This window comes from Pomacea canaliculata, linkage group LG7 (assembly GCF_003073045.1).
Source record: "Pomacea canaliculata isolate SZHN2017 linkage group LG7, ASM307304v1, whole genome shotgun sequence".
Taxonomy (NCBI): Eukaryota; Metazoa; Mollusca; class Gastropoda; order Architaenioglossa; family Ampullariidae; genus Pomacea; species Pomacea canaliculata.
Genome location: NC_037596.1, coordinates 8,633,848 through 8,649,598, shown reverse-complemented (window position 1 = coordinate 8,649,598; position 15,751 = coordinate 8,633,848). Strand labels below are relative to the sequence as shown.

The 15,751-nt window shown below is 36.5% G+C and overlaps 1 protein-coding gene across 2 annotated transcripts; it reads right to left on the bottom strand.

Annotated features, from left to right (window-relative positions):
* Window positions 1-216: 216 nt before the first annotated feature.
* On the bottom strand, window positions 217-15,635 carry LOC112569697 (sialin-like). 2 transcript variants are annotated; one of them, XM_025247584.1, is made up of 12 exons: window positions 15,411-15,635; window positions 12,350-12,546; window positions 11,077-11,165; window positions 8,968-9,061; window positions 7,624-7,769; window positions 6,943-7,030; window positions 6,191-6,280; window positions 5,772-5,905; window positions 4,738-4,887; window positions 3,293-3,425; window positions 2,829-3,067; window positions 217-2,590 (listed from the first exon to the last, which is right to left on the bottom strand). In XM_025247584.1, exons 2-12 carry the CDS (start codon window positions 12,534-12,536, stop codon window positions 2,429-2,431), a joined length of 1,512 nt encoding a protein of 503 aa, XP_025103369.1. In that variant the 5' UTR covers window positions 12,537-12,546; window positions 15,411-15,635; the 3' UTR covers window positions 217-2,428. The 2 variants fall into 2 exon arrangements, with proteins under 2 accessions (XP_025103369.1, XP_025103370.1); XM_025247585.1 differs by lacking the exon at window positions 15,411-15,635 and adding an exon at window positions 10,076-10,115 and having other exon boundaries at window positions 12,350-12,488.
* Between the last annotated feature and the right edge of the window lie 116 nt (window positions 15,636-15,751).

Below are 15,751 nucleotides of genomic sequence, written 5' to 3'. Positions count from 1 at the left end.
CCATTTTATGCAACTCCCATTAATCACCCCCCCCACACCTTTTTCCTAACAATATGTTTAAAGATCATCATCAAATATAGATAAACCAAGCTCAAACAGCAGTCAAGGATGCCTTATACCAGTCCAATGTATTAAAGTTTACCTATATATGCTATATATTATTTTCAAGTATGTTGCAAAAGTATCAAAATTTCAAAATAAACACAAACACAAAAGTAATTTTCTCTGCTCTATGACGATATATATTTGTCACAACCAGAAATGACTGCAATCACAAAAACATTTCAAACTATAAACATTGACGTGACTTTCAAGTATGATCATAGTTAAGGTGGCTCACATTTCCCCTAGGATATAGTAACAGCTCATTACACAGGGTGATCTGTGTGTTTGTGTCCATGTGTGCTGAAATCATGTATGTTAGTGTCATTTCATATAAATGAATTCATTAATCTTTGCAGCTACACTGCTGTAGGAAATAAAAACTGAGCCATTTTTTCATAACTTTTAGGTAGGTGCACATTTTAACCAAAAAAAAGGTTGATTTTGAAAAATGTCAGCAGTATTACATATTATGCTACAGCATTTCCAAAATTTTTGGCAATCTGTTCAATCTTGCACATGAAACAAAAGCTCATTATTATTATTGATCACAGGCCATGCGATGAGGTGTACCTCCTCTACAATTCACTGCTTATTCCCCTGTGTGCAACAGACTTGCACTTGAAGAATGCCATGACCAGCTATATTTGGCAGCTAACAACCTGTTGTTTCCATGTATCTAAAAACCACACAGTGCATTTCTTTGTCTTTTTCACTTTTGCTTGGTCATGCTTACTGAGCCACTTTTGCACTTGACTGAAGATTTATATATTTAACTCTCCAGGTGAGAGCAATCGATGAATACACGTAACATGATAGAAAAGATGCTCACTTAAATCGTTAAAATGCACTGTATGTATTTTTTTCAAACATGATTTCTTCAAAAATTTGCAACAGAGCACAAACATCAGTCACAAGAATCGTAGCTTTAAAAACACATAACTTCTGCAAAAGATCATAATAAAGCACAATCAACTGATGTGCGCTGGTAAACAAAGAGACAATGAACAAGCAGACACCTTATTAATGTGCTAATTTTATGTTCTTTCTGCAGAAAGTTGTGATACAGGGCAATTGGGCAGATCCAAGAAAAAAAAACTGCAAGATGGTCATTGGAGTGTTAAGTAATGTCTAAATAATCTTATCTGCATTTTAATTTTATATCCTCAAACTTAATCACGAATGTTGCATAACATCCACATTTATCCACATTGTAAATGAGCATGCATATTAATACAGCACATAATAAGAAATCTTTAAATAAGCTGGGTAAAACACTCTCTCAATCAACTTTATTTCTATTTTGTTGTGCATTGTCTGCATGTCTCTGTGTATGCCTCTTCGTAAAGGTGCATTTGATGCCTGCCCTAAAAAGGAGTGCTTGTGCACCTGCATGTAAAGTGCTTTGAGTCCAGCTGATGATGGAGAAAAGCACTACATAAGTGCAGCTATCATTATAATGCATGTATGTGTCATTTATGATAGTCTGAAGAAAATATAAATAAAATGGGATTATCACAGAAAAATACATTGCAAGACAGCAATGTCAAAGACTTTGGTGGCTAAGATTCCATTTTACAAAGTGGAAAACACCCCATGAGGCAGAATGTAGATTTGAAGAAATGTAAAATATTATCTTTGGATTTTAGTCCCTCTTATTTGTAAAGGCCTATAGCAAGTCTTGTGAGGAAATGCCAGCATTTAAATAAAAGCTGGTAAAACATCCTTGTATTATTGCACATCCAGCTGGAGCAGATACCTGCAATAAACAGATGACTGAAGACTCAAAGCATCAATCCTATACACACACATGCATGGGCACTCACTCTCCAATGAAGTTCATTCTCTAAGCTTACCAGAAAAATAAGCACTGGCATCATGGCAGTTATTACAGTGTTTTCCAGACATAATCCTTTTGTTTTGTAAACTAAAGAGAAAAATCATAAAAAGTAGATATGAAAGAAGAGATGATGATAAAAAATCTTTTGCACAATAGAAATCACAATGTAAAGTTTCTTTTGAAAAGGACCAACCGCCTGACAAATCAATGAAAATAACACCAAACAGAAATAACACTAACAATCTGGTTCTCCAGTAGCGAAAAACAACACTGCAGAATCTTAATCTAGTGTCAGGAACTGGCTACAAATGAATGAACTGGTTGACCATTAAATAAATGTGATTCCTTTGATGCAGCAAATGTTGCGCTTATCAGCAGCTAGAACTTCCTTGGTTTGATGATATACATGCATCTGTGGAGAGGAAAAGGGACCAATGCCATTTTGGTATTTCACAGAAAGCTTGAAATTTCTATGTAATACAGTACTTAGTGATCTTTTTCTGGATCTTCCAAATATGGCTGGTACCCAAGTGGTACCTCGGCCCATTTTTGGCGATCACCTGACGCAAAGATACCATAAACCACAGCCCCCATGACGTAGATCCCTGCAGCCACATAGAAGATGATCTGCCATTGGCCAGCATCATCCTGTGAAAGAGACAGTGTAATAAATGATAGCCAAGTGTATTTGTATTCTGCCAGTGTTACATAAAGATAATACAAACTTCATTATCTTCTCTGTCATTATTATGATCTCCACCATCTTTTAGTCCCCATTATTATCTTTAATAAAATTGCTTTCATCAAGCACTTATAGATGATATCATGGCATGGCAACCTCATTTTTTAAAGTGAACTGCAAGAAGATCTGACAAAACAATTATACCTGTGATGTGACAACAGCTCCTGTGAAGGCAGGGCTGACAATGCCAGGCAGAGTTGCAAATGTGTTAGATAGGCCCATCAAAATGCTTGCAAACTGAGGTGCGATGTCCAAGTGATTCACAGAGAATCCTGACCACGCAAAACCACCAATCCCAACAGCAATAGTCAAGCAAGATATTGCTGCTGCCTTTGTCATAACATAGCCTGCTGCCACCATGAAGATTGCCTGAATGGCAAAGGCTGAAACAAAAAAAAAAAAAAAAAGAAGCATATTCGTAAAGTACTTAACTTTAATTCTTTAAGTTCTAATATAAATATCCCATACACAACAGAATCCTTTCATAATTTGTGTTATCAACAACTGCAAGAAATCACATAACGTGAAGCAACAAAACCTGGCTTGTTAAAACCCCTGAAATAGATCTGAATCAAAAATGTTTTGTGAAAAGAAGAAAATGACCAAACCTCCACAGGTAAACACTTTGCGAACAACACCAGTCGGAACGCTAAATTTAGCTCGCAGCATGTCAGCAAGTATGCCCCCTGATAGGACAATTATACACATCACCAGATACGGCAGAGCTGAGAAGAATCCACCCTGAAGAGCACAAACCAATAGCAAAGCAAGGTGCTTATGCAGGCATATCTCATTGTTTACTTTTAAGCAAAGAAATTAAAAGGTTTAAACAACTGATTTTATTTCTCTTGATAAAGCAAATTATCAATTTATCAATGATATCAATGTGCTTGAGAAACAGTTTCAAAGAAAGAGGCTAACAGACTAAAAGAAAAAAATACACAATCTTTCTGTTTGAAAGCTAGCTCATGTGCGGCCATCGCTCTATCATAATACTTTCAAGAACTGCATATATGTAACCATTTCCTCCCACTGCATAAACTCTTCATAAAATCTAATTATAAAACTAAATAAGAAACTCTTATTTCCCTTTATATCTAGGTTTCAGTTTATTCCTTGCTAATCCTTGAGAAGCACAGGGCTGCAACAACACCTTGCCAGCAGACACAATTTGGGCAGCCCCCCTCAGTTGAGCACATGTGGTTCCAGCATCCTTTGCCTTGCTTTGCCTTGCTATCTACTGTTCTTTTCAAGTCTGCTTTGGTCTTTCCTTTTCCTGATGGTTCCAGTCAAGTGCCTGCCTGGCAATGGTGTCAGCTGGTGTCAGTAGGGTGTGTCCTATCCAGCCTCATTTGTGCTTTTTGATGTCTTGGCCAGTGGTATTTTGGTTCATTCTTTTCCACAGGGTGCTGCTGGAGATCTTTCCAGGCCATCTAATTCCCAGGATATGGCGTAAGCATCGAAGGTAAAGGTCTGGAGCTTGTTGCTGATGGTGTCTTGTCACTCACTAGGTTTCAGAACCATACAGTAGGACTGCCTTCACATTGGTGTTGAAGAAGCAGGTTTTACTGTGGAGGGATAATGCTGGTTTTGATGTTGTCGTCTGCCCCACTGTCCTTGCTGACGATGCTCCCCAGATATGTGAAGCAGTCTGTTTCCATGATGTGCTTTCTTTGAAGTTGGATTGGGAGTTCCTGCTTTTTGGTTCTCATCACTTCAGTCTTCTTTCTGTTGACCTTTAAGCCAGTCTTCTCCACTTCCTCTGACTCAGTTTAGTTTGTGCATGCTGATGCTAATGAGATAGGAGTCATCTACAAAATCCAGGTCCATTAGCTGCTTGGTGAAGGTCGACTGAATACCAGTGTTGTTGTCTTGGGTCATCTAATGCATAACCCAGTCTATGACCATCAGGAAGATTGTTGGCGATAATATGCAACCATGTCTTGCACCAGTTTTCATTACAAAAGGTCTTTATATCTAAGTTATTAAATTTTATTTGCATCAAAGCACTTGGATGCTGGAAACTGCTGTCTCAGCTAGTATGTGACCATACCTGTATTAAAGTTACATGTAGGATGTGCTCCATGAAGGTTGGCAGACCTGTCAGCCAGGTGTAGAAACCCCAGTTCTCAGCAAAGTGTGCTGCTGTGATAGCCCACACTGGTCCTGACGCCAGCATTGACAGCCAGGGAGGGTGCACCCGCTGAACATGTTCAAGCAAATATTACTCAATCACTCAAAATAAGGAATAAAACTTAGCACTGTTTTATGAAGTATGCACTGACAAGAATTCCATTCAGTAACAAATATTAAACAAACTGAAAGTAAATCTAAGAAATATGTATCACTGTAAAGTTATCCCTTGTGTGGTTTTGAATAGATATTTTTGATAAGATGATATGGTTAAGAAAAAGAATGCTCTTCTATGGCATGTTTTCATATTTCATTAATTATATTAACTATTTTTATATGCTATGCTGCTAGAGAAGCGAATATCTTCACATCTAGTGTTTCGCACACTGTTATGTGAACTGGGCAGTGTCTCAAACACATCACTGTGTGTAAATAAATTACAAGGGAAGAAACTGTAAGCGCTTTTTCTGGAAATATTTTACTATGAATTACTTTCCTTAAGAAGCTACAATAGTAAACCACTCAGGAATTGTGTCATATTTGAAAGTAGGCAATCAATTGGCGAAGAGTGATATTTGAGACACTTGCCAATCACTCAATATGACATTGATTTGTTCTCCAACAGCTGAAAATGATAATAGTAATACTTGAAGTCTGATGTTTACTCTAATAAAATATTTCATTGTTTTGTACTTTATGTTTGTATAAGTTAAGTAAACATTATTTTTTAATTTCTGCCTCATAACCTACATTCATGACAGGAGATCTCTGTTCCATACAGTTAATATCTTAGTAATTTTATGATATTAGAATTTAGTACAAGAAAACAGATGTAAACATAGATATAAGGACCCCACATTGTTGCATCTTCTAGTAAATAGTTCATCAACATACTCCTGTGAACTGCATAAGATGACGCTGCATATCACTTTCTTGTCATCTTCCAATAATTACCTTGGTCTGTTCATCCGTGTAGCCTATAGATTGCTGGATGAGCTCCAACTCACTGTTTGAGATCGCTGGGTGCATTGCAGGACTCTCAGTAACCATAACCATCCACACCAGGAACCATACGACTGCCAGTGAGCCTGTAAGTTGAAGAAAAAGATGCAGCAAAAATGATTTTCAAACTAGCACAGCTGAAGTACAGAAAAATCAAGATGTAATGACTAGAAATCTTTCTGTTAATCTATTAATTTCTTTGTCAGAAGAGGACTATAAGATGTTTGATAGTAATGTGACAATACTGATGGCATGAACAACAACAGCAAGTGTTCTAAAATATTATGAACAAAATCTTAGCATGACATGTTATTTACATAGTGAACAATTTGGTCCTGACAAAAGAAGTACAAGGAACAGGCAGAACTCACCAAGTACATAAAAAATAGCTTGCCAGCCTGACTGGCTATCTGCAAGAGCTCCAGACAAAGGAAGAGAAATCACTGTGCCAAAGTAAGATCCTGAAATGAAATCACTATTTCTGACCTGCACCAAGGCTTTGAAATGTGGTAATTGGCAGGCAGCAATCATAATGTCCATTACTGCAAATGATAATGTCTGACCAACTTGTATCAATGGCTAGTGTACAGAATGATGCAAGCATGCACAATATCTAAACAGCAATCAATCAGGTTTCTTTCCATCTCTTATGCTCCAGGCCTTGGCAAGTGAGCACCAATGTAAGGTCACTATAAAGTCAAATTTTGGGACTTGGGCTCACGCTTAGCTTTCTCCAGTCCCTTCTGAGGTCTAATTCAGATTCTTCCTCCTTGAGTTGTCCAGAAGACTGCTAGTGCTAGAAGTGAATATAGCAGCTTTCTTCTACAAACATGGCAAAGCCCCCCAAAACTTCCTCCCCTTACATATCTTTAATGGCTCAACTAGAAGTCTACTCTGGATCAATTTTTAGTTTATTTCAGTCTGCATAAGGCCACCAAGTTCTGATTTTGTATAGATATTTGGTCTAGGAAAACCTGTTTATTTTTTTTTCAAAGTTAAATACACATACATGCAAAATTGTTTTAGTGTTGAATAAGTGCATATGCACAGACACATAACATTCAAAATATGTGTTGCAAAAACAGACATCACTTTTACACTTTTAAACTAATTAATATCTAACCGGCAAATGCAAATGTAGCCAATTTTGTCTTTTCTTGTGGCGGTGCCCATTTGGCCCATATGGCATGAATAGATGGATAGGTCACACCCTGTAGATGATATGGCAAAGATCTTTAGTCTACCTAAAAATATATTACAACAACCTTCAATCTAACTCAATGAATATATTACAAAGGAGGAAGACCCAATACTAGTGCACACATGCAATTGCACACATACACATACATACACAGTCTTACGATTTGTCCCTTATTATGGCAAAAGCATTTCAAGGATCTACACTGATTGGAGGAGAAGTACGTATTTTTAAGCACTTCGGTTCCCATAGCCTAGTTTTAATAGTGATTTGCGACCTGGCAACATGGAACATACAATAAATGCTTACAACCAAATAAGACTAAGGAAAAAACAAATCAAGGTAAATTTCAGCAGAGATGTATTTTTCTATTTCCAATCAAAATTTTAGTTCTACATAGTAAGCATGTTGTATTATCAAGACACGGTACCAAACTTTAAATCACACACTACATTACTTAAAACTGCCAGTGTACTCCACTTATCATCATATTTATTATATCTGTAGCTCTTTTTCATATGCAAAGAGTTGTTCTGTCATGTATTGTGAAAAATACATAAGCCATAATGTTTTCAAAATAACTGAAATATTTTTCTAGCAGCATACCTCAAACAGACCCTCAAAAACCCTGGCTCCAATCAGGAGAAAGACACTCCATGTAGTAAACAAAGGAGTCAAAAGTGTCAGAATGGCTGTCAGAAAAATTCCACCACCAAAGAAATATTTTCCTCCAAAGCGATTGGCTAAAAAACCTAAAATGAGTAAAAAAGAAATTAATGTAAGTTAGCCTCCAAATTGTAGTTTCTAAATGTAAGGAAGCCTGTTAACTGTAGGATGCATAATTTTATGAGTAGTAGCAAAAGAGTGTATCTGCCAATGACAATCTTAAATGCATTTTGATAACATCTCACCATTAAATATAGTGCCAGTTAGACCAACTGCTGAACTTCAAACTGTGAATTCTGCTTGACATACCAGCAGCATCTATAACTTCTTGGTACAAGCTGATATGGTTGTCAATGCAGTACTGTTATGTCTTAAACCATCTAATGATATTGTTTGTATTTTCTAAGCTACTTCACATCATTTTTATGTGGATAGGTGGGTTGGGGGGAGGGGGTGTGTATAAAAGTGTGAGTTCACACATGCATACACAAATGACAATGAATGTGTTAATTTCTGCATGGGCAAATGCAGCAAACAAATGCACAAGCAAATAGAGAAAAGTCTATGAACTTAAACCAAGTTTTTTTTTTTTTTACTAGTCGTTCTCTTTGTACATATTCTCGTTATTACTATGTTACAATGTATCCAAAACTTTGAGATTTCTGTTCATTCAGTTATGAAGGAGCTTCTAGATCTGTTCACTTTAAAAATAAAATAAAACATCTCAACAAAGTTATTTTCCCTCCCATGCATGCTCACATGCACATTTACATCAACTGACATACACAAAGGCTGAAGGAAACCGGAGTACCCACAAAAAACTACCAACCAAAGCCTAGCAAACAGGTTCCATACCCAGAGATAGTCGTGTCAGACCCATAGTCTGAACCCATATCACCTGATTCTCATTGTCATGGCAACAGAAACTGTGCCACAAACTGCCCCAGATTCTTGAAGGTTTTTTCCTTTCTGTCTTAACAAAGCTTTCCCTCCAAAATGCAACAGCTTCATGATTTATTACATCCTTTCCTTAAGCCTTACACATCATTTTAGATGGATATATCGAGTAGCACAAGACATAACTCAATACACACAGTTAGCCTTGGCCATCACATTCCCTCAACCGATGACAGATTAAAAAAAAAATTAAAACTTGACCACACTGTTCACCAAAATAGTATAGTTCACACCTAGATGTTGTTTTCATTAGAAGACATAATAAATGAAAAAATATAAAAGCTTTTAGTACAGCACAATGAAACATAATCTGAGGGAATTGTTTACCTCCTGGCAGCTGTGAAAGTATATAACCATAGAAGAAAGATGCAAGCACCTGTCCTTGAAGCTCTGAGGACCAAGGGTAATCGGGTGGATAAACCTGTTAATCAGGGGTTATGTTGTCAGTTAAAAGCAGAGGGTCAGATGCATGAAATTAAAGCAAGTTGTTAGGCTGCTGGGACATAGGTAAAAACATAATCAAAAACAGACCAAATAAGCAAAGCAGGGAGTGCAGAATCACAATGTTAAATAGAAACAGACTATTATAATCTGATGACTTAGATGTAAAGAAAGCAAGCTTCTAAAACACAGGCAAGACATATATGTTGAAAATTAGGCAGCCTGAGTATGGATTGATAAAAACATGCATAAAAATAAATCAATACAAACTTAAACTAAACCACTCAAAAATCATTCATTATCAGATTAATATGGCAATGAAAGCATGCCATACCAAAACAATGCGAATCATCAATACTCTTGCCACAGAAGAGTTATAACAAAATGAAAAACAATATAACAAAAAATTACAAAACCTCAAAGCAAATTTAAGTATTCCATTTCAAGCTAGAAAAGCTATTGAAACACACAAATATTTAAGCTACAAGAAAATAGCAGAAGCCACTCCTGCACTTTCTTACAGTTCAACAATGTCCTTATGAATGAAAACCATTACAAGTAAGAAGTATTTTGGGATTAAGTCCTCTGCCTTATTATAACCAGTCAGAGAGGTTTGATAACAAACAGATTTGGTAAAGCACACATTGTATAAATTTAAGGTGATGGGGGTGGTGGAAAAAAACCCTTAAACTGGAACAATTTGATAATGAAAAGATGAAAAGCCATTAAGCCAACCTGATCAAAAAGCTTGTGCTATTAATGACCTGATGAGCTAGTTTGCAGAGTAAGCTGATGTTATCTGTAATAATATGAAATATTAAAAGTTTATCAAAAAGAGTAGATGAAAACAGTAGTGAGAAAAGTGCATTTTATTTAAGATAAAAAGTATCTTCTCTTGTAAAGGATGTTCTTCCAGAAAAAAAAGTATGAAAAAGAAACAAGCAAGCATTACAAATTAGGTTTGATATTTTGTAGAGCATCAAGATTCATCTACCTCCTTTCTTCTGCCTTTTAACCTGGGTGGACTTTGTTCACTATAAGAAGAAACGTACGTTATACTCTGCAGTGTCCATAAGAATTGTTTTTCTACTTACTGTCATTTTTTTTAAAAAACTGTCTTACATCAAAGAAGAAGAAAAGTATGATTTATCTTCACAATTACATCTTCTTTATAAAACAATAATGCAAAAACATGTGGATATTTACATCCTGAGCACATAAAATTAATAATGTAAAAAATATCTACGTTTTTCTAAACTTTCAGCTGGAACTTCCACATATCAACTGTTAGGTGCTGTAGTGTGCAAATTATCATAATGGATTTTAACCCTCTCCATCTTCAAACTTATGATTTACAAGACATGCATAAAGAGTAATGGAAGGAAGGCCAAGCTTACACATATAAACCAACACAGAAACATTCTTTACCTTCAAAGCAGAAAAAGAAATCACTTCCATACATGCATGAGTAGGGTGGACGTGCAAAACAAGGATGACAACAGCCATCATTTAAGCACAACTGATCTGCAGCTGCAGACATTAAGTGCAACTGTCTTTGATCATAACAAGTCATAATCTTCCATATTACCTAAATTACAGTAAGCTGGCCATTGAAAAATCATTACTACCTTCCATCCATCATAATGTACTGGTCTACCAAAATCACAAATCTATATGTTGCATTTCGGAAGGGAAATTGAATCTTCCAATGCAAATATTTTTGAACCCTGATTTTCCTGGTTGGGGGAGTTTTTTTGGGGGGCGTTTAATGTAGGGATTTTTTTTAGAATAAGGGTTCCTGGTTGTGTCTGAACAGAATTTTTTTTTTTTTATATATATATATAGGCAGTTAACAGGTTTCTTGCATATGAATCCTAAGTAGTGATGCAATACACAGCAATAAAACAAGCTAGCTACAAAAAGGCTTTACAAAGAATAACAAGATCAGCCTTGCTCAACAAATTTACAATAACAGTGTAATCATATTTTTCTCACCACAAGAGAGTCATTGTAGATTCTGGTCTTGTTGCTTGTCATGGAAACAATGGCAACACTGAGGTTCACTCTCATGGAGTATATGTTAGCTGAAATAGTACCACACTATAAGATAATGTTCAAGTTTTAATCTTTGCATACTAAATAAAACATAATATACAAATTTTTTAAAATTTTAAAGATGCATAATATATTAAAATTATATAAATACAATAAATTAAAGGAAGAAAACTAGAATGGGCAGGCAGTGGAAAAATTGGTCTAAAACAAGAAAAAGGGGAACCATGTTGCGCATAAAGCAGAGGCTAGACAACAAAGGACACACTGCCTTAGCATCTCATGTCTGCACTATGACTGTGTACGTCAAATAAGTAAATATAAAATGCAGGAAAATCATGTTGGTGATAAACCAAAATACTTCAAAATTTATGCTTTTATTTATTTAAAGTCTAGTTTAAATTAAGCTCAACGTTGCTTACAAGCTAACAGAGCCTACAGCTGCTATCTGTTTATTACAAAAATGTGTAGTAAATTTTCATTTTATTATGTGCATTTACCTAAATCTGTACTAGCATCATCAATGAAAGTTGCATAAATGCAAGAGAAGAAAGCATATGCTAGAAGCTGTTGTTCAAGCTGTGTCATCATAATCTCTTTTTAAAACCCAGGTGAGAATTGCAAAGCTCAAACAGAATAAATGTTTTCACTCACTTTTAAGGATGTGGTAACTTTTGATGAACTAAACCCATTCATTTAAAATTGAGTTTGCACTCAGATTAGCGTGCATGAAACATGAGTGCATATCCTCTTCCCTACACCCCTTAACCTTTCCCTCAGTTTTTGAGATGCAAGCCTATAAACATGACAATGCACAGAAAGCAGCCATAACCATTTATGAACATGCCTAATATGCTCCCAGTTCTCCAGGTGGATGTAGCTTTGACAATGTAAGTGTTGCCATGGTCATTCATAATGTCAAACTTTATGACCTCTAAGTTTGACAATGGATAGGTGTGGGGTTTCATTTGCTCTGTTTGGAAACCACTATTTATGAGTTCATCCCAGTTTTTTGAAAAATATTTTGCAATCTGGTCAACTTGTTAACATTAATTACAACCACTTAAAACACTTATTTGAGAATATTCAAGAATAACAAATCCTAAGGCATATACTGTTGATCAGATTTTTATGTACATACTGTCCCATTCAGATGTGCATGAATGCACACACACAGCATGCATACTGTTGAAACTATAGGCAAACAGCTGCTAACCAAATCCAAGGAAAGCCAGCAAGGCTACAATATAGCGTTTTGGTAAGGACCAGCATTTTCTTTTCTTTTTTGTCAGTGCGTTGTCATCACATTCATGGCTGAAGGTGGGATAATTGGTATCAGAGGCTGCCATGTTGCCATGCTGCTCACTCACAGATGATGTAAGTCTCTCATGCTCACTTTCCATGGTAGCTAATCTATAAGCAAAACAACCCATCATAATATTAAGCATGAAGATATAATTAATGTTAATTAAAGTTTGCTGAGCTACTATGAGAATGGTAGTAATCATGATGTGAGTGTGAAGAAGTTTCATTAAGCAATCTGCCTCTTGACTTGAGCAGAGAGAATTATTAATAAAAGAAACACACATTCTTTGCTACTTTGGTTGGTAGTTTTTCTACATCCTTCGATTTGAAACGAACTTCATAGAAATTGGAAACACCTGTGAGGAGCTGTTCCAATTATTTCCAAAAAAATGGAGGTTATTTTTTTGCAGTTAGTTGTCTATTCAAATGGAAATAAGGTCCCATGAGTGATTTGAGAATACAAAACTACTCAAAAATCAAATAAATGTTTATTTTACTTTGTCAGTTTTAAAAATAAAATGTGATTCTCAACTTCCTGGCTGACAAACACACTGTATTTGGTCCTATTAAATTCCCTGTTTAAACAAGGAATGATTAGGAATGAGGAAAATGTGTCATTCAATCAACAATTACTTGGCATGTTCAAATGGATTTAACCACAAGTTAAATATGGATGGGGTTTTTTTATGTACTCATTAATTGCGAAGACAGAAAAATAAATAAAGCATGGCTTTGGACCACTTTCTGAATAATGCAAAAAAAAAAAAAAAAAAAAAAAAAACCAAAAAAACCTACACTACTACCCTCTAACCTGCACAAAAACAAAGACAAAGACAGTCTAAAGGTTATCATTGGAAGGAATATATCATTAGGTCTAATATTAATGTATATAATACTAACATGTTATGAGAAAGAACAGGGTAAGAATTCCTCAATGAAACAAAACATGACAAGTAAGCAATGTGGTAAAAATAGTTTCAAACATAGATACAGTGCAGACAGGCATAAGCATCAGCTTTATTTCCAGAAGTGTAGACAGGGATGTCCATCTGGAGGCTGATGATCTACTATGGCATTCCTCCTAAGCTCATAAACAATATCCAGGGGTTGTACAAAGACTCATCCTGCCATGTTATCCACAACGGCAAACTCACTGAACCTTTGGTAATGAAGACCGGCGTAAGACAGGGTTGCATATTATCACCAACAATCTTCCTGATGGTCATAGACTGGATTATGCACAAAACAACCCAACACAACACCACTAGTATCTAGTAGGCCTTCACCAAACAGCTAAAGGACCTGCACTTGGCAGATGATAGTCTCCTATCTCACAGGAGCAGCATCCACAAACCAAAGTGAGTAAGCTAGCAGAGGAAGCAGAGAAGACTGGCTTAAAGTTCAACAGAAAGAAGATTGAAGTGATGAGAATCAACAACAAGCAGGAACTTCCAATCCAGCTTCAAGGAGAGAACATCCTGGAAACAGACTGCTTTATCTGGTGAGCAATTGTCAACAAGGATGCTGGAGCGGACAATGACATCAAAAGCTGCATCAGGCAAGACATGCTTACAATAGCCAACACCCCATCAGAAACTCCTGAGAAATATCCTTCCACAGTAAGACCTGCAGTAAGACCTGCATCTTCAACATCAATTTGAAAGCTGTCCTACTGTATGGTTCTGAAACCTGGAGAGTGACAAACACCATCAACAACAAACTCCAGACCTTTACCTTTCGATGCTTACGCCATATACTGGGAATAAGATGACCTGTAAAGATCTCCAAAAGCAGCCTGTGGAAAAGAACCAACCAAAATGTCATTGGCCAAGACATCAAAAAGCGCAAATTGGGCTGGATAGGACACCCTGCGCAAACCAGCTGACACCAGTGCCAGCCAGGCACTTGACTGGAACACTCAGCGGGAAGAAGAGATTTGGGAGACCAAGGCAGACTTGGAAAAGAACAGTGGAGAGGATAAGGCAAAGGACATTGGAACCACATTGGCCCAACTAAGGGAGTGCTGCCCAAAACCGGGTCCGCTGGCAAGGTGTTGTTGCGGCCCTATGCTCCTCAAGGAGTAACAAGGAATAAACTACTAATTTCCAGCAGTATCAACTTATATCTTGCTATATTGATTTCCAGTAGTATCAACTTACAGCTTGCTACATGTTCAAGGAAGATGGTTGCATTAGGACTTCTTCAAGAAAACTAAAAGACAGTGAGTGCTGACAAGGGAGATAATGGACTGTTAAATTTACTAGTCTCTTAATTATTGCACACTGCTGCAATCCTTTATTTCAATATTACTGCCATCCCCACCCCCATTTCCTTACATTTGGGGCAGTCCAGTTGTACAATGATAAATGCTTGTCACCACTGCAGTGCACGAGGGTTAGGCATCCCAAGTTCTGATTTTGTCTTGGACACACTATTAATAGAATTCTTTCTTTGCATGTGACTTATGTTAAGAGGGATACTTTGCTGTGATACAGCCATTACCTGAGGTTTGGTATAAAGTGCCTCTCACATTCCCACCTCTCTCCCCACTTTTGCTTATTTTGCAAGTGTGCCGCTAGAACCTTATAGGGGTGGACTGATCCATATTTAATATACTTCAGATAATATGTATGCAATTTTTTTCTTTAAAAAATTAGCATCACACAGGAAATTATTAAATAAATAAAAACAGCTTCAAAAGATAACTATTATCTAATATTATCATTGACGATGAAGCTTTTAAGAGAAATAGATGAAGCCAATGTATACAATATGGTACGGTGTACATCATAGCGAAACACTGTATTAAATGCTTGTGACAATATTTAGATGTCTTGATTCTTTGCTGTGTGCAATAAACTCCAAAAAAAAGTATTTTTAAAAAGCAAACATGTTCCCGAAATGACAAATTGTTTGGGAATTTTTGCTGCTTTACTATGAGCAGAAGTGGCCTGAGTAATAGACACACATACCGTCTGCTGTGCTGTCAACTCTCTTCCGCTCAGCATCTTATGCATGGCATTATTTTGGTCGCGATTTTTGCCTCCCAGCCCTGTTGTCACAGGACATTTCATTGGTCGATTTCTCTTCCCAGACACCTGCGCATAATTTTGGATTTTACTCCAAAAGTAGCCTGAGTCATTTATTCGTGAACATTATTTTTGCTTCTGTTTCTGTGTTCCCGTTATAGGTTTTATGAGTGAGGAACTGTGAGACATAATTAAGAAACCACGCTACTCAATGACCAACCTTATCAGCATAATCAAATTCCCGAAAGCAAGCTTCAACCAATTGCAGTCGAGAAGACATACAG

Coding starts and splice junctions, on each gene's coding strand:
- LOC112569697 (XM_025247584.1), bottom strand. CDS start 12,536: ATGGAAAGTGAGCATGAGAGACTTACATCATCTGTGAGTGAGCAGCAT. Junction 7,031..7,623: donor TTTTTGAGGGTCTGTTTGAG/GTATGCTGCTAG, acceptor TATCATCTACAG/GGTGTGACCTATCCATCTAT. Junction 4,888..5,771: donor ACACGGATGAACAGACCAAG/GTAATTATTGGA, acceptor GAACATGTTCAG/CGGGTGCACCCTCCCTGGCT.